Raw genomic sequence first — 27,458 nt, 5'->3', positions numbered from 1 at the left:
AGTGAATTCCTTTTGGAAAATGAATTTCAGGGAAAGTGAATTCCGGGAAAGTATTTTCCGATGTTTGGTAGTGTTATGGAAAATGAACTGGAAAACACTTTCCAGTGTTTGGTTATGTCATGGAAAATGAGCTGGAAAATAACTTATTAATATTTTATTTTTCTCAAGTTTATTAAAATAATGAGGAACAAATCTTACAAATTAAAAAGTTGAATGAGAATGAATTGAAAAAAAATATATATAATTTCATAAATTATCTCAAATAAAACAAATAATAATCAAAATAATAGGGATCAAATCTAAAAAATTAAAAAAAAATGAAAAATGAAGAAATTAAAATAATAATAATCAACATTTCATAAATTATTTCAAATAAAATAAGTAATAATCAAAAGAATGAGGATCAAATTTGATAAATAAAAAATTTCAATAAAAAATGATAAGAAAAAAGCAAATAGCAATTATAAAAATAAGGACCAAAGTTAATATAAAAATAAAATATTAAGAGATGAAATTGAAAAATAAATATTCAAAACAAAATATATATAGCAATCAAAAGTTTGAGGATCAAATTTGATATAATCAGCAAATAATGACATTTCTAAATTTTTCACAACTTCCGGAAAGTGTTTTCCCCTCAAATTTTTCAGGAAAACACTTTCCTGAAAACCAAGCCAAAATTTTCTTTTACTGGAAAGTGTTTTCCATTGACCAACTTTTCTACTGGCAAACAAACACAAGAGGAAAGTTTGGAAAGTGCTTTCCCGGAAACCACTTTCCGGAAAACAAACACAGCTAAAAGAAAAACACTTTCCTGAAAACCAAGTCAATTTTTTTTTTTTGACTAAAATTGACTGGAAAATGTTTTCCGTTGACCGGAAAGTGTTTTCCGTTGACCAACTTTTCTAATGACAAACAAACACAGGAAAGTTTGGAAAATGGTTTCTCGGAAACTACTTTCCGGGAAACAAACAAGGCCCTAGCCTCTGTTAAGAGAATGATATAATGCTTTTCAATGTTGTCACGAAAGGTGGAGTTCAACGTCTTTATAACTAAAAAACCATAATGAAATTACAAAGAAACCCTTGGACATATATTTGTAATTTTTTACATTTAAAAGTAGTGTAATTATTTTACTATGCTAACAAAACATAAAAAGGCGAAACACCTATGAATCTCAATTTGAAAAAACATTTTGCTTTAAGGATATTAAAATTATTTTATTGTGTTAAAAAGATATGTACAGACTTTTTGTTTCTAATAAATTTAGTAATGTTTAATGAATCTCATGAAAACAAATCGTATTATCCAATAACAACTTTTATCCCTTTTTTTAATGATAAAAAATATTGTTTTACTATTTCAATCTACAAGAAATTTTTTTCTTGGTCCACAGTGAATCCTTTATGTCTTTTAGCTTTTGTTCTAATTGTAATTTAATTTAACATGTATTAGCTTTTGTAACCCAAAAAAAATAATTAAAAAAAAGGGGCTTTATCCGTGAATGTACTGGTGAAGCCTTTTAAATACGAACAAAGATGAAATAGACAAAGGAATCAGAGAATAGTGTGACAGGGAGGGCCCTTACGTTCTGCCTTCCCATCATGAAATTATGAGGTGACAGAGATACCATTATGCACCCAACATTCATACCCTCTCCGTCTCCGTATTTCTGATTTATTTGGAATCATATAGTAAGAGTAGGCAGGCAATATATATGATAGGAAAGGAGCTAGCCCCATTGTGAGAAAATATAAATAAAATAAAATAAAATATTTATTATTTATTAGCATTCATGGCTTCTTTTTTTTTTTTTTTTGCCAGGTTCATGAGCATATAGTGCCATTAAGTGATAATGAAAACTTTTACAGAAATATTTATACTTGATTGAAATGTCTGGTCGTAAATTGTTGGGACAAGCTCATTAAATGTTGCTTCTATTAATTCGCATCTTTTCTAATTCTTTTTTGTTTGTTTATTTATTCACATTAAGAGATTCAGAACCATAACATCAATAATTAATGGATTTGAAACTCATTTATTTATTTCTCAAGATCATTTGTAAAAATTAATTAACCATTTTTAGAAATTTAGAAAGGTTTAAACCTTTTAATTTTTTTTAATTAACATGGATATCTGGATCAATTTACACGCATCACAATTAATTCTATAAACCTTGAAATTAATAATTATATTAACAACCACATAATTTAAATTTAAAATCACAAAAATAAAAAATCCTTTAATCTTAAACTATTATTCCTAGCCACCTACTGGTTTAAACCTCTTAATTAGATACTCTCATTATAAGTAAGGAAGCTCGTAGCAGAGTTTGCCTATAAATATGTAGTATATAAGCTTATCGTTGATATTTATATGATGGCTTAAATTAACAATACTTGATTTTCGTAATTTAGAAACTTAATTGCAACTTGGATATTTCCGGGCTTTTATTAGTTTTTTTATATTTTACTTTTTATTGTCTCCTATTTACTCGTTCCTCACTTACATTTGACAAATACTTTTTTTTTTTCGTGTTACGTTTTTCTTTTAATTTTCATCATCATCTATAAAATAATATTAAAAGGAATATAGTGAGAGTTGATGTTTCTTACACGTAACTCTAATACAATCATCAAGTGTTTTGGTTTTGAAATTTATATAAATTTATATTATTTAATATTTAATTTTTATTAAATAAAATAAAAATAATAAGATTTAAACTATTTGTTTAATCAACAAAATTTTGATAACATATTAAAAAAATTATATAAATTCAATAGTTTAAAATTTTAAGTGAAATTCAAAGAATAGTTTTATATTATTTTCCAACATACACGATATTATTTTTTCCAAGTTATATATTATGATAATTTCTAATTAATTATCTTTCTCAACCTTTCTCTTAAAAAGTAATTAAACACCTTCAAATTATATATATAAAAATGATACCATCATATTAAAAAAAGGACTAATATAAAGAAATAATAGGGTAAGACAGTGAGATAGAAAAAATATACCTATTAAAATTGCAGCTAGAATGAGGGTGGAGAGGTTGACAGACTTCTTTTTTATTACTATTTTATTTTTATTTTTGCTATTACCTCTCCTTTAAACAATGCCGGCCCTCTCGCTTTTTAATTTTTTTTTTTTTTCAACATTATCTTGGGGCAAATCTGATCGTGTTTCTATGATCCTCTTTGTTTCCTTCATTTTCATTTGTACTGTCACTTCCTCATATTCATATTAGTCTAGTCTATTTATCCTCTATACAATAATAGTAAAATGGATATGGTGAGATCTGATGCCTTCAACACTTGGCATTGTGATGCTGACTGATATTGTTTCCTTTTAATATTTTCTATTATCAAATTGGAAAATTTATAGTAATATTAATACAATTAATCATTATGATATAATAAAATTGTAATTACTACTATTATTACTTATTATAACTGTGCCAATTAATTATGGTTAAATAATTAATTGATCATTTATTCTCTTCTTATATAAATATAAACATTGTGATATATAAAATAATTTTTTTTCTCTTTGGAAATAATGATTTATTTTTAAAAGTTTTCAAACACGATTCTCTTTAGCTGTTAAATGGAAGAATAAATATAGTATTGTGATATATAATTTTAACTACTATATATTGATACTTATTACAACCGTTACTAGACATTGTAAATTTATTAAAAAATTAATACAATAATTGTAAAATAAAATTTTTGAGATGTGATACCTCTAACATCTAACACATATTGACTGAGATTTATTTTGATATCTTGAAAATTGGATTTTAATATTTCTTTGTGTATTAAATGAAAGAATATGTGTAATAATATTAATATAAATAATCCATTCTAATATTAAATAATCTTAATTATTAATAATATTTATTACAATCATTACTCGCCATTATATAGTCATTATAGCCATTTAAGTTTATTAAAAAAAAATAGTTGTAGTTTAATAATTACTTTAATATTTATTCTCACTTTATATAAGCACAAGCATTAATGAACATTCGTACGTGAAGATAAATAAAATAATAATGTTATTTTTTCTTTTAAAAAAATACTATTTTGTTTTAAAAACTTTCAAATATAATTCTCTTTCGAGGAGTGGAATTGAGCATTTACTTGTGCATATACCTTGTGAATACACGCTTGGGTATGATTGGTTGTTGCACCAAGAAATACTCTTCTAAGAGATAAGTTTATTCTATTTTTTATTTATTGCATATATATCATAAAAAGTTTTATTTTGAATCGAATTCTAAGTAAAATAAGTCATCTTATTTGAAAAATTAAAAACGACTTTTAAATAATTAAGTTAATATATTATATATAGTATTGAAATGGTCGTACTTGAGTTTGAAAATTGTCGTGTGACCAAATCCATTAATTAGATTTTGTTTGGTGATAATGTCTGAATTTAACTATGTGTCTTTGAATAGTGTTTTAATTATTGTCAACTATGTAAAATGTCGCTTGCAACAGTGAGCTATTTATAAGGAATTTTAGTAAAACAGAGGTTCTTTAGAGAAGAAGAGGACACGGCTGTCAATTAATACATACAGTTAAAACTTTAATTTTTTTTTTTAATTTTAAACGGTACATTTTTAATATGAATTAGATGGGTACAAGTTTTATTAATTTTGCACTTTCAAATTTGATGAATATTAATGGAGGATGAATTAGATGTTTTTGTGTTAAGCGTAAAAACAAAAAGTTCCTCCAACCAGATATTATGATGATGCATCTTAAAAAAAAAAAAAAATTGTTAAGAAATACTTGTATTGATTTGCATATAAAGAACCTTATGTTCTTTACGAGACCATGTTAGAAAGAATTGTTAGCTCAACATCTAGTTCTAACATCAAACAAAAAGTTGTCGATAATAATAATAATTGTTATAGGAGCATGGTGATGGATGGAATGCGAATAAATCAAGGTTATTCATGTAAATGTTCACGTGTAGATGAAGAACCAAGTGTAGATACAACTAGGTTTTTCGATCTTTTAAAAGATTTTAATGAACCATTATGAGATGAGTATACAAATCACAATAAATTATTGATCATTGCATGGGTGTTTCTATAAAGTTAGATTATGATATGGGTGAAGCCGATTATGATAGCATAATTGAATGCACAAAAAGTATTTTACCTGAAGGGAATAGGAAAAAAAAAACTTATATACTGTAAAATCCATGGTGAAACTATTTGGCCGGGGATACTAAAAAAATGATTTGTGTCTAAATTTTGCATGTTGTACCATGGTGAAGATGTAAATTTAACCGAGTGCAAAACTTGTAAGCATGCTTGGTATAAACCCAATATGGGTAATGGAAGGACTTATGACATATAAAAAAATAAGATATTTTTCAATCACTTCTAGACAACAAATATTATTTATGTTTTAAAAAACAACCGTGCCCATTACATGACATCATTCTTATTATATGAAGGATGAAGTAATGATACATTCTTCTTACAATGAAGCCTGGAAGCAGTTTAATAGGGTGTATTCTTAGTTTTTAATGGAACCATGCAACATGTGTCTTGGTTTGTATATAGATAAGTTCAATCCATTTGGATCATTTATTGCATCCTATTCTTTTTGGACAATAATACTAAAAATTTACAATTTGTCCTCGAGGATGTGTATGAGACTGAAATTCATGTTCTTATCCACAATAATACATGATTCTTACATTTCATGTATGAATATAAATGTTTATCTTCAACCGTTGATTAATGAGTTGAGACATTTCATCCAGGAATTTCACGTATGATGTCTTAAAGAATTAAATATTTTAAATAAAAAAACAACTTTAATATGGATTATAAATGATTTTCTTGCATATAAAATGATTTCAGGATGGAGCATATTTGAGAAATTAGCTTGTTCCTATTATATGGAAAACAATAAGGCCTTCATCTTCAATAATAGTGATAAAACTTCTTTTATTTTTAAAATTTTTACTAGAGATTCTTGCCAAGTCGTCATCAATACAAAAAAAAAAAAACATAAATGACTTCTTGAAAGGTAAAAATGAAAGAGATATTTTACTATCGGTGCTATCGTATGAAAAATTGTATAATGTAGTATTGAGACGAAGTATGAAGTGCAAAAAAAGAAGCTAAAGGAAATCATGGCAAAGTATGAAGCATACTTTTCCAATCATAACCTTCCCCCTTGCAGAACTCCATTAGATTCCCCCCCTCCATGCTCACTTGCAACTGGAGGTTGCAATTAATTTTTACATTTTATAAAATTTGTTCTTCAATATAATTGATTTTTGTAGAAATCATATGAATAATTTGGCTTAAAGAATGTGTTGTAAGAATATATATTGTTCGTATGCATACATAGTTGGTACTTCATGATCTCCAATATTTTTTATATAATTGGTAAAAATTTTGCCTGAGAAAAAACAAAAATGAATGGTGTTATATAAAGGATGAAGAAACAACTAACAAATGGGGTTATTTTGATAAATCAAAATTGTTTCTTTGAGAGTTTTGCTTATGTAACATTTACATTAAAAAGCAAGAAGACGAGTAGTTTAAGTAAGGATCACATGCAAAGGCACATGACAAAAGGCTACTACTTGAACGAGATTAATTTAGGGTTCATGTAGATGCTTATCAAGACACATCCACTGAAAAGGGTCTTACTTTTTAAGCTTCCTTAACCCAATTGCATTGCATAAGTTCTCATATACTTTTTTATTTAAAGATCACAATGTTTTTACTTAAAATATATCCAAATCTAGTACTTATTCTTAATAAAACCCTTCAAATCTAGTGATTTAAAATCTCATATTTTTAATCTTCACTTGAGCTCGAGATTTAAATTGAGTTAATTAGAAGATGCAAGTACATACCACTCAAGCACCAAAATAGCCAACAGATTCAAGTTAATTGCCTGTGGATTGATGATTTGCACGATAAATTTACTTTTGATTTCTCTTTTCTACTATGAACAAGACTTCAGTTTCATTGCTAGAGAGAAAGAAACATTGTTTTTCCCCTCTAGTAGCCTTTTGGTGGTCAAGACCGAAAGTTTCATCTTCACTTTTTTTTATTAGACTTCTTTTTATTAACCTAATTAATCAATACATATAGTTTCTAGGGATCGGGCAGGTCCAAGAAAATAAGGTTAATGACTATACTAGCTTGGCCCCATCTTAACTCTCTCTATATATATATTTCCTGCGGCTACTTTGTTCACGATGCAAACAGGAAATATAATAATGAGAATAAAAAGCAAAGCTGCTTAGCTTAATTATAGTATAATACATAGTTTATTGTGTTGGAAGGAATGGGGGGATGATGGGAGTAGGATTCTCAAACACATGCAGCATCGCAAGTGAATGTCCTTTGCAATCATCTTCCCCAATTGTGTTCTTGATCCCGAATCTTTTATTCATACACTTTGTTTAACACTAATGACTAGATTAATCTACTTTCTTTTGTTTTATAGCAGTCCTTCCCTTCTTTTATAAGCATAATTAATCGACCTACGAGCACCAACCCATCAAGGAAGATCTCTCTCTCTCTCTCTCAAAATATATTTGACATTATTAAGCTTTGTATATATTCATGGTTTGGTGATTTTTTTATGTGCATACATATGTATATATTTTTTAATTTCTAGTTGTATGCTATATAAGGTTCCTTTTATCTTCATTATACTAATCCATATACAGATAAAGTTGATATGCGTGGTGAGGTGGTGAAATTATGGTAGGGCATGGAGGCGGGTCCCAAACTTTCCCCCGGCAGCCACCAAACAGGAGGCCACATCTCTTGTGTTGGAGTTTCCCCTTTACTTAGATTCTTTTGTCACCGAGAGATGCTTCCATGCTCCTTCCATGCATCATCTTACCTTGCACAATATCATCCCCACCATTCCTTGAGGTGCTTGAATCTCTTGATTAGAGTAGCTCGTGCGTTCGATGGCTAAGATCAATAGATCACGGCGGTTTGATTTTATGGCAACATGCAAGGGATCATTCCAAATGGGCCAAGATTGGGAGTAGAAAAGGCCTAGATCTGGGGGCCCAATGACATGGTATATTCTTGTGTATAGTGGTACGTGTCATGCAATGATGTTATGCACCCTCCATGCCCTTTGTATTTTGAATTGCAAAGTACTTTTCCCCTTTTTAGAGCTATTATGCTACGTAGGGTTATAAGCACTTGAATTAATCATGTATTAGGAAGGATCAACTTCAATCGTACGTATGTAGTGCATGCAAGAATATGGATTATACATGTATTTGAGTGTTTGGAGTATGGTAACAGTCGCTTTTCAAAATGTTTTTTATTTAGAAATAAATTAAAATAATATATTTTTATTTTTAAAAAATTAATTTTGACATCAGTATATAAAACATTAAAAAAATTAATTTAAAGTAAAAAATTAAAAAATATTTAATTTTTTAAAAAATTTTAAAACATAAAAACAAACAAGTAATAGCCTTCAATAATTCCAATTCGACCATAACGGATCACTACTTTGCGACTATACAAAATGTATTTAATTTGTCTAACACAGCCTGAGGCGAGATGGGAAACGACAAGTCTCTAATGGGCTAATACAAAATCATATTAATATTTGAAGGACAGCATGGTTTTGGAAATTAACTTAGATATGGTTTCTGCTTTCGGAGCTAGTTATAATAATTAATCACTAGCTAGCATAAGTAGAGGTTTTTAAAATTAGGCGAGCAAGAATCCAAAAGAATGCAGAGAAAGTTCTTTTTGCTAGCTTGTTCTAATTTGACAAATCTCTAGTTTATATATTCAAGCATGCAATTAAGATCTTCTTTTTTCTTTTTAAATGTATTACTTAATTTCGATTGATAGTGATTCTTTCTTTTACTCGAAAACATACAGTTTAAACCAAAAATAAAATACTAAGATTTGATAAAAATTAATGATTTAGGAGGATTCTTAGAGTATTTATTTTTACTCCAATTTAGTATAGTAAAATGTCTTTTATCATGGTTTTTTTCTTCATTTTAGTCTAGAAATCTCTAGAATAACTCTATAATGATTTATTAGGACTTTTCTTTACTTTAAGATAGATCTAAAACTAGTATAAATAAATCGAGTTGTTTAGCTTATATTTTAGTAGATTGTAAAATATATATATATATATATATATATATAATATTAAAATTCTGAATTAAAATTTTTATATGAAAATATTATTGGAAAAAAATTGAAACAAACATTCAATTAAAATTTAAAATACATACATATCTCAATCCATCGTCATTATTCAACAAATTAAAAATAAATGTTTTTAATTCAAGTAACACTTTTATATTATAATAAAGTTTTGAGTTGGAGTTACATTTTTACCAAACTATAGTAATTTTAATGCACAACAATCACAAAACATTGTAAGTTCATTAATTTAACATGAAAATTTTAAGAAATATTTTGGAAATTAGCTATTTGACCATCTAGCTCAATGTTACTTTTTTTTTCGTTTTATTTTATTTTATATTAAGTAGCGTTTTTTATCAGCTTTTATATATAAAAAAATAATACTTATTTAACAGTATAATATATAATATATAGCTTAAACTTGTAATCAATAACTTCTGATTCTTTAACCAAAGAGCTTACAAGTCTAAATCTTACCCTTCCTCTTCTAATAAAAAGTAATTAATAGCACAAGCATATAATAATGAAAGATTTTATATATTAGTATAGATAAATTTCATATTTAAGCTCAAACATAAGCCAATGATCCCAGTTAATTAAAGATAACCATCTTGCTTAGAGATACAAGTTTCTATTTGACTAATCTACCCATGAGGGTGACTGATCATCCTCAACGTCACCTTTTTGAAAAAGCTGCTCCAGTTCAGATCCATAATTAATCAGAGTTACTCTAACGAAAGGGCACTTTGGTCAATGGAGAATCTTCAAGTCCCCTCAAGTTACGAAAGGAAGAGAGAGAATAGTAGGGGTCGCAGTAGAAGAAGATATAAAATGGTGACAAAAATAGGTAGCTTGCGTGTATTTAGAGAGAGATGTCCTCCTCCTAGCCTTTGTATATATGCATGCAAAATTTTTACTGTTTTTGAAGCCAAATAATTACAAGACTTTGGTTGTTTCTTTGTGGGGATGTTTTTTTTTTTTTTTTTTTTTTTTTCTCCTTTCTGGCCCATATTTCTGGTTGTGGGATCAAGTTTCGATCAATGTGATTGGCTCTCTGTCTTAGTCTCTCTCTCTCCCCCTTCCCCTCTCTCTCTTTCTCTCCCTTGTTTTCTTTTTAAGAAGAAGACTCTACGAACAATACCTGATGAAGATGAGTGTTGCAGCAAAGAAAAGAAAGGAAAGAAAGAAAGCTGATAGAAAGCTGAGATAATAAAGAAAGCTGATGATAACCGAAAGAAAACCAAAGCAAACCAAAGTAAATATAGCTTTTCTTCTCCTCCTTCTTCCTCCTCTAGCCACTGCTCCTTCTATAGCTTAGCTTAGCTACCTCTATAGCTCTCTTATTTCTTCTCTCTCTCCCCGACACATCCATAGCACTTGAAAAAATACACTCTAGAGAGATAGAGAGAGAGAGAGAGAGAGCGGATTGTTTCTCTGCTTCTTTATAATCACAAGCAAGATAGAATCAAAAAGAATTCATCCATGTTAGCCAATAGCTCTCCCTCTTCACTTCCGTCAAATCCTGAGCCATTTTTTTGCTTGGAAAATGGGAATAGCAATAACAAGAGGAAAAGGAGGCCAGCGGGAACACCAGGTAATTTGTTATATGTATATATATTCTTGAATTCTTGTCCAGTGTTTCTAGGTACATGAATAAACATATTCATCGGATTGTTTTGGTGTGCATAGATCCAGATGCAGAGGTGGTTTCTTTATCGCCAAAAACACTATTGGAATCCGATCGTTACGTTTGTGAGATCTGCAACCAAGGGTTTCAAAGAGACCAAAACCTACAGATGCATAGAAGAAGGCATAAGGTCCCATGGAAGTTACTAAAGAGAGAGACCCCAGTTGTAAGGAAACGTGTATTCGTATGTCCAGAGCCTAGTTGCTTGCACCATGACCCTTGTCACGCGCTTGGTGATCTTGTTGGAATAAAGAAACATTTTCGAAGAAAACACAGCAATCACAAACAATGGGTTTGTGAAAAATGCTCTAAGGGTTATGCTGTTCAATCTGATTACAAAGCTCATCTCAAAACCTGTGGCACCCGTGGACATTCTTGTGATTGCGGCCGTGTTTTTTCCAGGTTAATTATTTAATAATATTTATTATAGATCCATCCATGTTAACTTTCTCAGGTTGCTGTTCTTTTTTTCCATCGATATTTTTATTTCTAGATATGTATTTTTCTTCCTAGAGGATGGTGAGATTCTTTTTGATTGATGGAACCTTAATTAATCCAAGTTTATAAGTAGTACTGCCATTTATTGACAGTTGTTGAGCACGGTTCCCAAAGATTAGTTGTTGAAGGTGGTTTTCTTCCCTCAAATTCCTTCCATCGACTGCTCAAGACCCAAAAACAGTTTTTATTTATTTATTTATTTATTATTGGTTGTTCAATCTCTTGTAAGTTGTAACTATTCTGGTAAATGATTAGCTTGAAGTTGTGATAAACATGGTTTTATCCAAATATTTAATTAATATTTTCTTCCACTAAGTCAATTGCATTTCAAAAGCATTAGTTAATTATCACTCCTTCAATTCTCTTTACTTTTTGTTTAGTGCACTTATTACTTGATCTCTTCCTTTCGTCAACAAGGACCCTTTTTCAGTATCTTCTTACCACAACGTACGAGCATGACATCTGGTCCAATTTCATCGATTGGTATTCAATATAGTTATTATTCTGTATTTCTTTATTGGTGCTAAAACGGTTTTTTTTTTTTTTTTAGAGTTGAGAGTTTTATTGAACACCAAGATAGCTGCAATATGGGGCGACTCCGATCAGAATCACAGTCGCTACAACCGGCTGCATGCTTGTCTAGAACTGCTTCAAGTCCAAGTCCATCTAGTGAGAACAATTTTAGTACAGCTCCTTGGCCTCCTTTGATAATACCAAGGCCAACAACAACGAGTGATCATGCCATGTTCTTTAGCCCTACTATGGCTACAGATGTTGTGGATAAAACAGATTCTTCAAAAAGTGCTGCACACTACCAGAATTTGGAGCTTCAGCTTTCGACCACATCAAGAAATCCCCCTGAGGTCTCAGTTTCTCCCAAGAGAGATGATAATCATTCCACTCAGTTGCAGCTCTCAATTGGGTCAAGTGATGTTAGTGACAGAAATGAATCAAACATCACTTACACCAACAAAGATCATGCTGGCAAAAGCTTTCCTGGAGAGAGCAATAACAGTCCGAAACCTGAACTGGGTGCTTCAAACCTTAAAGAACAGGCACGGGAGCAGTTGAGGATGGCCATGGCGGATAAGATTTATGCTGAAGAAGCAAGACAGCAAGCGAAAAGACAGATTGAACTGGCAGAGCAAGAATTCGCCAATGCTAAGAGAATCAGGCAACAAGCTCAAGCGGAACTAGGCAAAGCACAAGCTTTGAGACAGCATGCAATAAAGCAAATCAACTCCACTATTCTACAAATCACTTGTCATGCTTGCAAACAGAAGTTCCATGCAAGAACAGCAACAGATGAAAACTCTTTGGTATTCAGTTACATGTCATCATCTATAACAGAAGGCGAAGTAGAGCACAATAATGGGATTGGTCTCGCAAAAACTTCTAACAGATGAAATAATTAATCCTCCTATATATCTAGCTATGTATTTGTTTCTTCATTATTAACCCCGTCCACCTCTCTCTCTCTTTCGTATAATTTTTTTCCTCTATCTATTGATCATTATACCAAGCGAGTGTTGTGGTTATAATCTCAAGTGGATTAGTGAAGTGTTGTAATATCAATCAGTATGTGTGAAGTATTATTTGTTCGTTAATTTTGGTAATTAATGGAAATTATGATAATGGGTTTTCAATTTTCTGATTCAAATTTGTGGACCTGTTCCTCTCTTGCTATATGGAGTTTATATATATATATATATACAAAGAAATTGCTAAATATGAGTTGTTCATTAGGTTTCCTACTCTGAAACTATTTCATTGAATAACCTCAGAGACAATCATAACTCCTTTCCTTCAAACTTTTGGTAGTTTTGGATTTTCTATTTGGACTATGCGGATATGTTTGCATGCCTAAGTCAGAAAATGAAGGTGACCCTTCCCACACCATTAATATAGGCTAAAGTACTGCTGACCAATATTTATAGCCCATAAAAATTTCAAAAAAATTATCAACACAAAACAACGAGAGTGAGAGGAGTCAGATAGTCCTTTTGAGTTTTGATCACTGATCTTCCGGTCTTCTCATATAAATGTAAATGTAAGAACGCCATGTTTTTCAGTGCCACAGTTGTAAGGCTTAATGACAGGCTCACTCGTCCCTCTCAAGGTCTCCAAAGACACAGACACAAACAAACTCCATTCACAAACAATATTTTCTCTCTCTCTCCCTGCATAAGAATCAGAGCCCCATGGGGGGCCAGTGGGGCACAGATTTAAGAAGAGCTAAGCAAAGCATCTTTCCATTTATGCAGACATTCAAAGCTTCTTCTTTTTTTTCTTCTTTTTTTCTTTTTTTTTTAGCTGGATTTTAAATTTCTTGGTGTTAAGAAACTCTTTCTGGTTCATGTTTTCTTTCATAACTTCAGCCAAACAAAAAGGCAAAGGGATGACCTTTAACTGAGCTTTTCAAAAGACATACTTTTCCCTTTTAAAAGAAATTTATTTTGCTTTTTGCCGTGGGAGCATGTGCTGCATTTTTCTTTCTCTTTTCTCTTTTTTTTTTTTTTAAAAAAAAAACAACCTAATATTATTGCCTTAATTTCAATCTACAACTTCCATCTAAATCAATCTATTTATTTATTTATTTCCGTTCCCTCTTTTAATTGACATTAACTTAACACCCATGTTTGAGTACTTTAGGGCAAGTTCGAGGTTAATTGCCTTCTGACAAGGTTGGCTTCTTTTCGAATATTATTGTCTTATTGTTTTTGCAGAATCATAGAGTTTAGAACTTTAGGCAAGTTTAATTATTTCATCAGTGAAAAAGGAAGCTCGTGCTTGTATATTATTATACCTTACCAGTCAAAGTTCATGAGATAGTGGCTCTGTGACTCAAGATTTTGTTACATTCATTCTCTCTGATAGATCACAACTGGCTGGCCAACCACAGAAATCATTTCATGGAGGTTGTAGCTAGTATCTAATGGGTTTTGCAGCTTTGTGTATAATATGCCCTTCAAGTCAAAAGTGAGGTCATGTTGAGGTAACTATTTGGTGGGCTATTCCCATCTCTTCCTTTCAATAATATAGGACATCAATGGCGGCAATAATTTTGTGAAGACATTCGAGCCAGTTTCAAAAACAAAACGCTTTTCCCAGATTTGAAATCCAATGCTAAATGAATATTGATCATGAGAAAGGAGGAAAGAATTGGTTTCAAAAATAATTTGAAGAGTTTCATTTTGTCATTTTAATCTAAAAATTGGAATTATACATTGGTTAAGTTTTATTTTAAAAAAAAAATGCCTCTGTAAAGAACCCGATTTTTAACCCACTTTCTCTAAATCCTTCTCCCTTGAAACAAAAACAAAATGATTATTATACCCACCTGATCTTTCTAATAAAAGAGAGAGAAAAAAAATGACAAGCTTCGAGCACATGAGATAATTACTATGCTGAATATCTATAATTCCATAAAGAATTCGTGGCATACATTCACAAAAGATTAATATTTCTAACCTGTTTATGTTATTATATTCTAAACAATAAATAATCTATAGAGTTTCAGTAACAGCCATGTGGTTTATGGTATGCTATCTTGGGGACCTCTCTACACTTGGATTTTTTTTTATAAATATCCAGATGATATTGAAAAAACTGGAAAAAGAAGAAGCTAAATACAGCAGGTGGTCAGGTTTATGGTATCAGAGGTTCATTTTCTTGTGGTGCCAAAACCTGCATGGTGTGGATGACTTTTCTCTACTTCTGTAAAAGCGAAAACAATGTGTAGTGTAGGGTTTATAAAGCGAAATACGAGATAACTTTGCAGGAGCTTACCTTCATGTCTGTATGGACCTCATCTTTCCATGGTATCATAAAAACCCTAAGCCAACCAATATATTCATCCTTTGTTATTATTAAAAGGACCCTATACGCTGCTGGGGCTTGTCTTTTTTCATATGTTCTGAGTATACTCGTCAGAAGTTCCAGGCTTTAATTTGGAACAGATAGGGACAGTAATTAAAACCCTACTGAAATCTCTAAACATCAAGCTCAATTCATAATCTCAAATTTGAAAATCAATTATTACCCCATTGTCTACAAGAAAAAGAGAATAGTTTTTTTTTTATTCGATAATAAAAGATATATATTCTCATAATAGCCTCTGAAGCGAATTTAAAAGGTTAAATTTTAGAATCCACAATTAATAATTGAATACTTATTCAAGAAAGATAAAATTATATTAGAAATTTTTCATCAATGTGATTTCTTTAACCAAAAACAGAAGGCATATGGTTAAAACATCACAAAGATATATATTTGATTAGTTCTGAAAATTTAATGAAAAACCCAAAGAAAAAAGCATTTATGCTATTCAATTCTTAATGATGGCAACTATTTACATGATATAGCTTACAAAATAAACCCTAACCAGCTAATGATTTTACATTAAATCCATATAACTAAATAATTTAAGTATAAAAGTAAATAAGAATAGAGTCCATGAGGTCCAATTCGCATATATGACACATGTTAAACAATCTCATATTTTGCTTGGATCATGTTCATTAAGGTTTTATTTTTCTTTGAACTTAGTTTCATGATGGACTCCATTTTAGAAAAAATTCTTGAAATTTGCTTGGCCCAAATATCATGAATCCATTACCAAAAAATTGACAAATACACACGGAAATTTTTTTAGCGGTAGATTACGGTGAACTTTATTGACGAAATAGTTTCTTGTTATGTCCATCGGTAAACATCGATGAAAAATTTATGTTGGTGTATACCAATGTAATTATAGTGAAAAAATAATGAATTAAAAATAAAACAAAAGGATACAATGACATGTCATTTTTACATATGAAAATACTAACGAAATTAACTCGTTGAAAATATCCATTTGTGAATCCATCAGTAATATTTAAGTTATGACCTAGAGAGCGAACCCCCCCTTCTTATTCTTCCTCCATTTCCACTGCAAAAAATTGCAGACCCCCTCCCTTCATTTTATCATAAATCAATTTCTTACCACCACAAATCTTGCCACCTTAACACTCAGTCTATCAAAATCACTGTTTTCATTCATTTTTTTTTTTATTCTCCACATCAAGTAGGCAAAACTATTCATTTTTTGTTTGAACTCAATTTTAAAATATTAATCTTTATTACATATTTTTGTAGTGTATGTAGTTTGTTTGTGTATTTAATTGTTTTTTAGCTTTTTCCCATGGATATTTGTTGTATGAATGTATGATTTGTACATGTTAGGGTTTATTTCAGATTTTAAGAAATTGTATTTTTTTTTTTTAATTTGATGAAATTAATTTCTATTTTTTGACTTAGATGTTTTGTAATGAAATAAATAGAGATTTGAAAATACAGATGCGCCCAAACTTTTAGATGTTGTACTACCTTGAAAATACAGATTTGATCGAGTACAAAACATGTCAGCATGCTTGTTATAAACCCACAACTAGTAGAGGAATGACTCTTATCTCACATAGAAAACCTAGATACTTTCCAATCACTTTTAGATTGTAAAAGTTATTCATGTCTTCAAAGATTGATGAACACTTGACATAATATCATTTAAATGATGTTGTGGATGGAGTCATGGTGCACCCATCCAATGGTGAAGGCTATAAACATTCTAATAAGGTGTATCCTCAGTTTATAATTGATTCAAGGAATGTATATTATAAGTATATAGATGAATTTAATCAATTCATGTCATTTGCTACTCTATATTCTTGTTAGCCAGTCATACTCGCAGTTTATAACTTGTCACCTAAGATGCGTATGAGGTCAGAATTCATGTTTTTATTTACAATCATATCTGGTCCTAATAGTTTAGGTCGGACTATAGATGTTTATTTTATAAATGGTGGAAAATAAAAGGACTTCTTTGTTGGTAAAGTTGAAAGGGATGTTGGACCATCGGTACCGTTAAGTGAAGAATTGTATAAAGCGGTGTTGCAGTATGATGACATTGTGTTTGGTTTTTAAATCGATAAGAAGAAGTTTTTTGTTTTTTGTGTGACCCACAATTGGGCAAAACAAAGTATTTTCTAGGAGCTTTCTTATTGGAAGACCAATCTCATCAGCCCTAATCTTGATGTCATTTACATTGAAAAGAACATGTTTGAAAATATTTTTAATACGATTACGGACGTGAAAGGGAAGACAAATGACAAGATGAAGACTATAATGTATATAACTTTGTTTTGTTAACGTAAAAATATGGAGTTAGTTTATAATAGGTCACGGGTCGTAAAACCAACTTTGCCTTAGACAAGAATTCATACCTATTTATCTACCAATGGCTTAAGACTCTGTATTTTCTTGATGCACACATGCTTTGAACATATCTAGATTGGTGAATTAAAGGATTACAAATTGTATGGAATGAAGAATCATGACTACCATATATTTATGCAAACACTTATTTCACTTGTTTACCAGGATTTATTGCCAAGAGGGATATAAAATGCTATCATGAAGATCAATTATTTATTTAGAGATATATACTCTAACAAGTTGTATACCCAACACATAAAGAGGCTTGAAATGAATATCATTAAGATAATTTACAAACTTAAGATGATAGTTACTTCATCATTCTTTAACTCGATAAAACATCTACCCATACATTTAATGTTTGAGATAAAAGTTGGAGGCCTTGTCTATAGATGGATGTATTCATTCGAAAGGTTAGAGATTACACATGCATCGTTATTTAATTTCTATTGTCTTTTCAAAAAAAATCAAAACATGCATTTTATTATATGCAAATATTTGTTTAGCCTTAAAGGGAAAGTAAAAACAAGGTGCATATCGAGGCTTCGATATGCAAGGATTACATTTTTAAAGAGATCTCAATATTTATCTCATATTATTTTAAGTCTCGCTTGAGAACAAGAATCAACTAACTTCCAAGACATAACGACGGTATGAAAGTTCTTTCGAGTGGGAACTTGTCAATATTTTCCCATCCTAAATTATCTATATAAAAAAAGTATTATTAGGGGAAGATAATTGATTGAAATAGAATTTAGACATGCATATGATTATGTGCTATTTAACTACGATGGACTGAGATATTTTATTCAGTAAGTATAATAATTAACATGTCATTATTTTCAAATAATTTTTCTCTTATACTATCATAAACTAATATATTGAATAATTTCTAGTAGGTAACATCATCAATTTTTACTATCCTAAAATTCATAGTAAACTGAATCTCAAATATTTCAATTACAAGATTAATAATTTCTCATATGGCTCAGAACACATGTAATTATTCTTATCTCTTCTAGTTTTTAAATTCATTACACATTGGTCATTAAATGTTAATGGTTGTAATTCATGTATCAAGTTTATTAATTGGGAGGAAATGCTAGTGTTAATTTCAATTTACTATGTCTGAGTCTTGAAAGAAAGATGAAGTGATATAACAGGTATTTCATCAATAGACATGTGTTTCATACTGAAGAGTATGGTCAGGATATAAAACATATAACAATAGGGTTTGTGTTAAGAGATCGACTTCTAATAAGTTCGAAGTTAACAATTATGAGAAGCTAAAATAGATCATTGAATTGCAATATCATAGTGAGCATAATATAGTCTTTTTATTAAAATTATATTAGTATGATACCACCGAAAGAGGAATCATAGTATATTTTCATCATGGTTTGGTCAAAATCAATACAAAGACTAGATATCACAACGTCAATAATGTTTTTATTTTCACTAAGCAACGCCACAAGTTTATTATACAAACACTCCTTCTTTTAGAAAGAATCATTCTAGAGTTTATTGGTTGTCCATAATTAAAACTAAACTTAAGAGTCGTATTCAAATTGTTCAAGATGGTAACAATTAAGTAACTGTGGGAAATTATGTCTTTCAACTTGATAAGTTAGTTGATCCATATCAAGTTTCTCTGTCTATTGACTTAGAAAAAAATTCAAATTTTCACGTCATTGAGAATACTTTTATTAATGTTGACGTTGAAGAATTAAATAATGTTTTGAGAATCAGTGGACATATAAAAGTCAATGAAGATGATGATAGCAATGAAATCAATATAGAAGATTGTAATGGAAATGACGATGATGAAATTAAAGAAGAAGAAGAAGAAGAAGAAGACAATTCTGATTAAATTATAAGAAAATGAATGTGTAATGAAATTAACTTCAATGTAATATTTTTGGATGTTCCTTTACAATGATGAGAATTTATTATTACATGACAAGGTAACATTTATATTTTACAATTTTATTATTATACACAAAACTGATCTTTATTGTGCTTTGGTTTTAATGTATTTAGTAGAATGGATAGATAAGGAATACGTATAATTTTTTGACATAGAAAATATTTTATACCGATGGAATTATTAACAACATGTAATATACCAATAGATGCACTAACGGACTAAGTCTATCAGAAAATTCCAGAGAATTGAAAAAAAATTACATGTATTGCCACTGAGATTTACAGAAGGAATCATCAACAAATTAATGCCACTGGAACATAAAAATGGAATCATTGACAAAGTAAGTCTGTCAGTATATTCCAAAGAGGTTGGAAAAAATCACTTCACATACTACTGTTCATTACAGATAGAATCACCGATGAACATGTAAAAGATATTAATATTTATTTGGTATCGGTAATTCCATCGGTAAAAAAGCTCCAAATTTAAAGGCTAGAATCCCTAAGTTTTAGAACAACATCGTTATTCTGCTTGTTCTTCTCATCTCTTTAATGTTTCTTAAACTTATTTCTCTTATACCTTTCTCTTCTTCTTATTCTTCTCTCTCATCTCTTCCTTCCTCACTCCAACCTCACGCTAAACTTCCTCCACACTAGGTAAATCTCCATCTCCATTTTCTTTCTCTTTTTTTGTTTTGCCAAGTTTGTTAAGTTAATTAATTTCTCTGTTTTTTTTTTTTTTTCATTCTCAATCTCTTCCCCTTACACTCCATCAATGTCCTCCACACCAATAAAGAGAAGAGTTCCAGGTATATATCTCTCTTTTTTCATTGTGTTTTTGAAGAATTATGAAAGGAATGATATATAGATGATTTTGATTATAGTGATTCTCTATTTCAAATTTTTTTTATTTTAATTAATTATTTATTTTTTGTAGGCTTCAATCCTTTTTCATTAATAAATTTAAGGGTATAGATTTATTTTCTTGGATAACTATTTGCACAAATGCATATTTGATTTGAAAATTAAATTTAAGTTATTTAAAATACTTAGTTGAATGATTTATTCTAAGGTTTATATTACTTATTTATCATTACAATTTGAAATTCTTATTCAAGCATGACATATTTTCAAAGAAATGCTTATTATTTTAGTTATGCTTTCATACGAATAAACTAATTTATCTTGGTATAATTTATTTTTCTATTATAAATGATCGATTCTTTGTAAAATTATACAATTAAATATTGGTTCATGTGGGGTCATGGAATATAGAAGCATAGAAGGTTTTTTAAAGATTTAAAGAATGCTTTATATGAGGCTCTAGTTAGTTGTTCTAGATTTCAATTGATTTGGAAACCGATGCTTGTTTTAATGAATTAGGAGTTGTTCTTTGTCATAAAGGAAGAACTTTAGCTTATTTTAACAAAGCCTTGAGTAAAAAACATCTTAGATAGTGTATTTATGAAAATAAGTATATGGTAATTTTGATGGCAATAAAGAGATATAAACACTATAATAAGAGTTTGAAATTATTATTAGTGCAAATGATACATACTCCAACTTAGAGGAAAGGTTTATGGGTTGAAGAAAAAATTGGTATTATTAATAAAAGAGATATGAATGGTTGTTTGGAAATCACTACTATATTTGATCCAAAATGTTTTGATTAAATTAGTAAGACTAACAATGGAAATTGACATGAATATTCATTAATAAAAAGAGTTTTAAGATATAAGAACAAAATTGTCATTAGCAATAATAAGGAGTTAAGAGAAAAATTAGCCAGCCTTGCATATGATTCTCAATTGGAAGAGTATGTAGGAGTATAAAATTCTTATAAGAGGCTCAAGATGGTGTTCTACTGACTTTCCATGAAGACTTGGGTAAAAGCGTTCATAGAAGAATATGACATGTGTAAACATACCAAGATGAAAATAGTGCATTATCTTGGATTGTTTTATCCACTACCAATTTAGAAGGTATTTGGAGAAATATCATGCTCAATTTCATTGAAAGACTATCAAGGTCAAGGGAGGGAAATGTTATACAATTCATAGTGAATAAATTCACTAAATATATGCATTTCTTGATAATTACACATCTATACGCTACTTAACAGATTGCTCATATATTCTTATATCACATTTACAATTTCCATGGAATACCTACAACTATTATGATTAACAGGGGTAAACTTTTACTAGCTTGTTTTGGAAAGAATTATTCAAATTGTGAGGAGTCAGACTACTACTAAGTTCATCTTACCACCATTAGATAGATGGACAAATTAAGAAGGTTAACCAATGCTTAGAGACATATCTAAGATGTATAACAATATATGTTCCTAGTAGGTTGTATGATCGGTTATCTTAAGTGTTATAACCCAAATTTTTACTATTTATTTCAAAAGTGTTTCCAAAAAAATACAAAAAATACAAAATTCTTACAAAGTACGTTTTTTATGTGATTTAGCCAATTTTTGGTTATTTCATAATTCTCGATCATATCTCTTATTATTTTTTTATTGATAAATTTCTCAAAAAAAAGAAAAAGAAAGAGAGAGAGAGAGAGAGAGAGAGAGAGAGAGAATCAATCAAGAAAAAAAGAAATTTTAGTGAAAAATAATAAGGAATAATTTAGAAAAACGTTTTTAATTACTTAATTTTGTCTTAAAAGTGAAGGAATTTTAAAAATTAGAAGCTAGAAAGATGGTATCAGTTTTGAAATAAATCAAGAAAACAGTAGATGGGTGTGGAATATTGTAAAAATTAAATGTGAAAATAATATTTTGAGGTGGAACATCGTAAAAATTAAATGTGAAAATAATATTTTGTGTAGTATAAATAAGTGGTTATACACATCTAAAAGGGTGAAGAAATTAGTTAGAGCATTAGCCAAAAAAAAAAAAAACCCACACCAAAAACACTCTTCATCATCCTTTCCCACACACATTAACACTCGATACACACTAAACACTCTCTCAAAAAATGAAGTAAAAGTAAAAAAATAAAAATAAAAAATAATTGTAACCCATGTGTCGACCTCTAGTGCTATTGAAACCCTTTATCTTCCCTGATAGCAAAGATTCACTCTAGCTTCCATATATTCCATAAGGGTTTAACTCTCCACACTATCTAACTTCTCTCCTTCATTGTCTATTATACCTAAAAACCACTCATTTTCTTCTTCACCTTCACTCACACCCAAAACCACACAAAACAATAATCATCTTCGCTGTCAAGATTGAAACCAATATATACCCAACATTAATCCCATCATAAACACCACCAACATCAACCTTTAACCAACCACCAACAACAGTCAGCCATTCATTTTCTTGATCATTATCAGCAAGGGCAACCTCTTATAGTAATTGTATCACCCATACTTTTAGTCGAACCTTCCCAACAAAACCTATTGACTTAAGTTGTCAATAAATATAACAATCATCCATTTCAAAGCCTTTTCTCTAACACACATTGGTCACAACCTTTTTAACTTATTGATTCCACTGTGAGTCACCTCAATATTGTTAGTCACTCCATACTTCATGACCACATCCCATAAACCATTATCCAACAACCTATAAGCTTTAACCCTTTCATGACAACCTTCAAACATAGCCTTTTTCACCTTTACAGACTCTATTGAGATTAAAGAGAGAGAGAGAGAGAGAGAGAGAGAGAGAATTGTGACATTCCCTCACCTATTTATGGTTAATACACTAGTTTCCACCACTACCACCAACATCGACAATAACCCTTCTCTTACCTAGGTCGCCTATGACTGCCTCTCTAGTAACTGACTGACAACTCAACCTCTATACACTTTTGAATACACAACTCTCTTTCATCATCAAACCAACCACAATCAGAACATCCAAACCAAGTATAGAGAGAGAGGATCGGGAAAATAGAGAGAGAAGAGAATCTGTGAAAAAAAGAAAGAAATAAAGCTAAAAATTTGTGTATGGATTTCCTTTTTTGCATATAGTAGTGACACTCACAATTGCATAGGGAGAAAAAAGAGGAGGAACCGCTTTAGGTTCACCTATTTGTTTTTTATTTCATCTATGACAGTGCGTGGACCCACATGTCATCATTGTTCTTATACCTTCAATAGTCTCTAGGCTTGCTTTTAAACACCTCAGAAGGTTAATCCATAGCCTTAAATCATTTTTATGATAAATTATTAAAATGTTGTGAAATTTAGGACAAAATTCTCATTGTTATGTATAATTTTTTTAATATTTGGACATTATTGATTTGGATTGATGTGTATTTTTTATTTGAGATGGTTTGGTAATTTATGTTGGGTTATGAGTGTATTTGTAGGGTTCTGATTGCTAATTGAATATTAAATGTTGGTTCATATATTATGCTTAAACTTATGTTGATTTGAACATTAAATATTGATTCATAGATAATGCTTGGGTTTGTGTTGAGGGTTAAGATTAAAATAAAAAAATAAGTTAAGGGGCAACAAAAATTTTCAATTTGAGAGTTAAATTGAAAATAATAAAAATATTAACAAAAGAAATTAAAAAATGAGGACTAAAATAAAAATAAAAAATAAAAAACAACACACTATAAACTTGGATTGTAGGGTGAAATTTAAAACAATAAAATTTTTATTAAAAGGTCAAGAAAAAAAAACTAAATAATAGAGATCAAGTTGAAAACATCAATACATGAAAAAAAAAAAAAAGAACATATAGAATTTCTCAACATGTTTTTTGACATAAAAAAATTCTTAAATGTAAATTGAAAAAACTCATGCATGCATTTAATTAAATAAATTAAGAACCACTATTTAAAGAAATTTTAAAAAAGTCATTAATGATAAAAAAAAAATTGAAAAAACTTTGAGATAATTAAAAAAGAAAATAGAATAGAGTTTTATGTAAAGTAAAGGGCTTAACATAATGTAGCATCTACACATAATAACTTTATACAAGGGAGACCATACTATATAAAATAACTCTATACAAGTCAAGTACAATATATCCTATAATATAACATATTCCATAATACACCTCTTCAAGTTAAAGGTGGGGTGTTTACATGAAGTTTAGACCTTAAATGAGCAAAAGTATAATGAAGAAGAAAATTTGAATTTCCTTGTTGGCTACTTTATAACGAACAAAGTATAATCAACTTCAACATGCTTTGTACAAGTATGAAAAATCAAATTATCATAGAAATAATTAGCAACCAGGTTGTTGCACCAAATAGTAGTGACAAGACTATGAGAGAACCACCTCTCGACATGAGCCATTTAGAAATGCAATATGAACATCAAGGTGATGAATCTATTAATTTTTAGATATGATAATTCTGAGTTAACTAAATAGTAGTTGGTTTAACCACAATATTGAATGTTTCTAAGTAATCAATCCATTTCTGCTAAGTGAATCCTCGCGTAACCAAGTGAGTCTTGTAGTGGTTGATACAACCATCAACTCAACACTTGATTTTATACATTCACTAGTATCCAAGCATATTCATAGTAGGATCAAAAGGAACCAATGACCAACTATCATTTTTCATATAAAGCATCAAGTTCAAATTTCATAGCATTATGTTAGCACTTAAAACCATTAGCTTCCTGAAAATTAAGTGGTTCACGGTTAGGATGAGAGGTTACCTGTGGTTTTGAAGACAATAAAGTGGTATAGACCAAACTCAGATGAGCAAACCTATTCTGGCGTGAACGCATAACAATATGATGTTGTCGGGGGGCTGAAGGAACAACAAACTAGAGAGATAAGGACTATTATGGAATGGAGTAGCTGGATAGATCATCAACTAAGTCTAAATCAAGCATGAATTAAGTAAATGTGCTGGAAAAAAAAGACTGAACAGAGGTGCTGGAAAAAAAAAACTAGTCGATAGTGAAATTAGAGATGCAACAACAGTAAGAGAATCAGACAGAGACAAACTGGTATCACAAAAGTAGTAAGGAAAGAAAGGTTTGTAATATATGTAGGTGGAAACATAGATGTAAAAGTGTGGGATACCTATTTAAACTTAATGAATGGAAAATAATGTTTATGAAAACAAACATTATGAAAGATACAAATACGATGAGAAGATAAGTCAAGACAACGATAACCCGAGTGAGAAAAACTATAGCCTAAAAACACATACGGAGTAGAACAATAGTCTAACTTATGAGTATTATAAGGAACAAAAGGAAAACAGAAAAACCCCAAAAGTACATAAAAAAACCTATAATCAGTTGGTTGATTAAACAAACACTTAAATAGTGATTTATTACACAAGATAGGGGATGACATATGATTAATGAGATACATAAAGGTTTTAAAAATGTAACTTTAAAATTTTAAAGGTGCTTTTCATTAACCAAGAAGAGTAAGACCAATTTCAACAATATATTGATGACGACACTCAACAATGTCATTTTGTTCAAGGGTATGTGGATAAATTAAGCAATGGTTAATACCAATGGTTTAAAAAAAAGAATTTAATTTGCAATATTTGTCACCCTAATCAGTTTGAATAGATTTAATTTTGCAAGAAAATTGTCATTCAACGAGAACTTAAATTAGTTAAACATATTAAATACATTAGATTTGACAACAATAGGATAAAACCAAATAAATTTTGTATACATATCAACAAAATGATAAAATAGTGAAAACCATCAAAAGATAAAATGGGAGCATGTCCTCGAACATCACTAAAAATCAACTTAAAAGGAGTAGAGGTTTTATAACATGTTAGTCCTAATTATAGATGTGATGATTTTCCTAATGTATAAGCTTTACACTGAAAATGTAAATGTTAAGAAGTACAAATGACCTTTTTATTTGACATTAAGAGACTCAAAACATGTGAACTAGGATGACCGAGCCAACAATGCCAAACATAAGCAGAGATAAACATTCTAACATACCAAAAAACTTGAGGCGGAAACATTACAGAAGACTTAGAGAGGACATAGAGACCATCTTTACTTTGACCAGAAAGATCCCTGGTTATGAGATCCTTGACATAAAAAACAAAAGAGTGGAATTCGAAAAAGATAGTTTTTATGATAAAATTATTGAACAAAAAGTAGTGTTTTTTTAATTTTATTTGAGGAACATGTAGAATATTAGACAAAGTAAATATGTATTTTGGAATATGTAAAGTATTATAAGCTATATTAAAGATGATGAGTCCCTTACCATCACAAACATGCAATTGATCATTATCAAGATAAGGTTATGCACTTGTTATACTTGCAATGTCCAGTGTAACATGTTGATTCACACTTGTGTTAGGGAACCAAGTGACAAAGTTGGCTGTTGGAGCATCACTAAAGGAGTAGTTGGCAATAGCTTGATTTATGTGGGTCACTAACTGAGAACACTACTACGCTGAGTAACAAAAAATACTATAGACATGACACCTAACTTGGTATGTGTGAGGCCACTAATCTTGTGAAGGATTATGTATGTTCTACTCCTACCAATTTCCTTATATTGTCCACTCTAACACAATTTTGTTACTAATAACCACTATTGTTACCATGGTAATTATAGTTGCTCAAACCAAAAAAGGATTAGTGGTTATTCCACCAACCACCACGACGTCCTCTACCACGTAGGGGTAGGCAACAACGGTGCAACAATAGTTATGGATTGAAGAGAGCTTTTGTGTAAAAATTCATAGGTAAGGAGATGACTATGCATCTTAGAATAGGGAAAAGGCTCAGCTTTAGTGGATATACTAGTTACCAAATCATGAAATTCACCACGAAGACCCTGAAAAACATACAAGTTGAAATCTGCAAGGGAGAGTGGCCAGCCTGTTGCAGCTAATTCATTAAATAAACTATTGAATTTTACAAATAAATGGTAATAATGTCATCACCTTAACAAAGATCATG

The 27,458-nt window shown here is 30.0% G+C and overlaps 1 protein-coding gene across 1 annotated transcript; it reads left to right on the top strand.

Moving 5' to 3' along the window:
• The first annotated feature begins 10,230 nt into the window (after positions 1-10,230).
• LOC118051024 (protein indeterminate-domain 16) lies at positions 10,231-13,027 on the top strand. Its single transcript, XM_035061531.2, has 3 exons — positions 10,231-10,790; positions 10,886-11,285; positions 11,932-13,027. The coding sequence occupies exons 1-3, from the start codon at positions 10,679-10,681 to the stop codon at positions 12,785-12,787; spliced, it is 1,368 nt and encodes a 455-aa protein (XP_034917422.1). The 5' UTR covers positions 10,231-10,678; the 3' UTR covers positions 12,788-13,027.
• The last annotated feature ends 14,431 nt before the right edge of the window (positions 13,028-27,458 follow it).

This window comes from Populus alba, chromosome 15, assembly GCF_005239225.2.
Source record: "Populus alba chromosome 15, ASM523922v2, whole genome shotgun sequence".
NCBI lineage: Eukaryota > Viridiplantae > Streptophyta > Magnoliopsida > Malpighiales > Salicaceae > Populus > Populus alba.
This window is presented reverse-complemented; position numbering and strand designations above follow the sequence as displayed.

Bases quoted from the DNA above. Each gene is read 5' to 3' on its own strand.
- LOC118051024 (XM_035061531.2), top strand. From the start codon at position 10,679: ATGTTAGCCAATAGCTCTCCCTCTTCACTTCCGTCAAATCCTGAGCCA. The intron at 10,791-10,885 runs GTAATTTGTTAT...TGGTGTGCATAG, and splicing joins GAGGCCAGCGGGAACACCAG to ATCCAGATGCAGAGGTGGTT. The intron at 11,286-11,931 runs GTTAATTATTTA...TTTTTTTTTTAG, and splicing joins TGCGGCCGTGTTTTTTCCAG to AGTTGAGAGTTTTATTGAAC.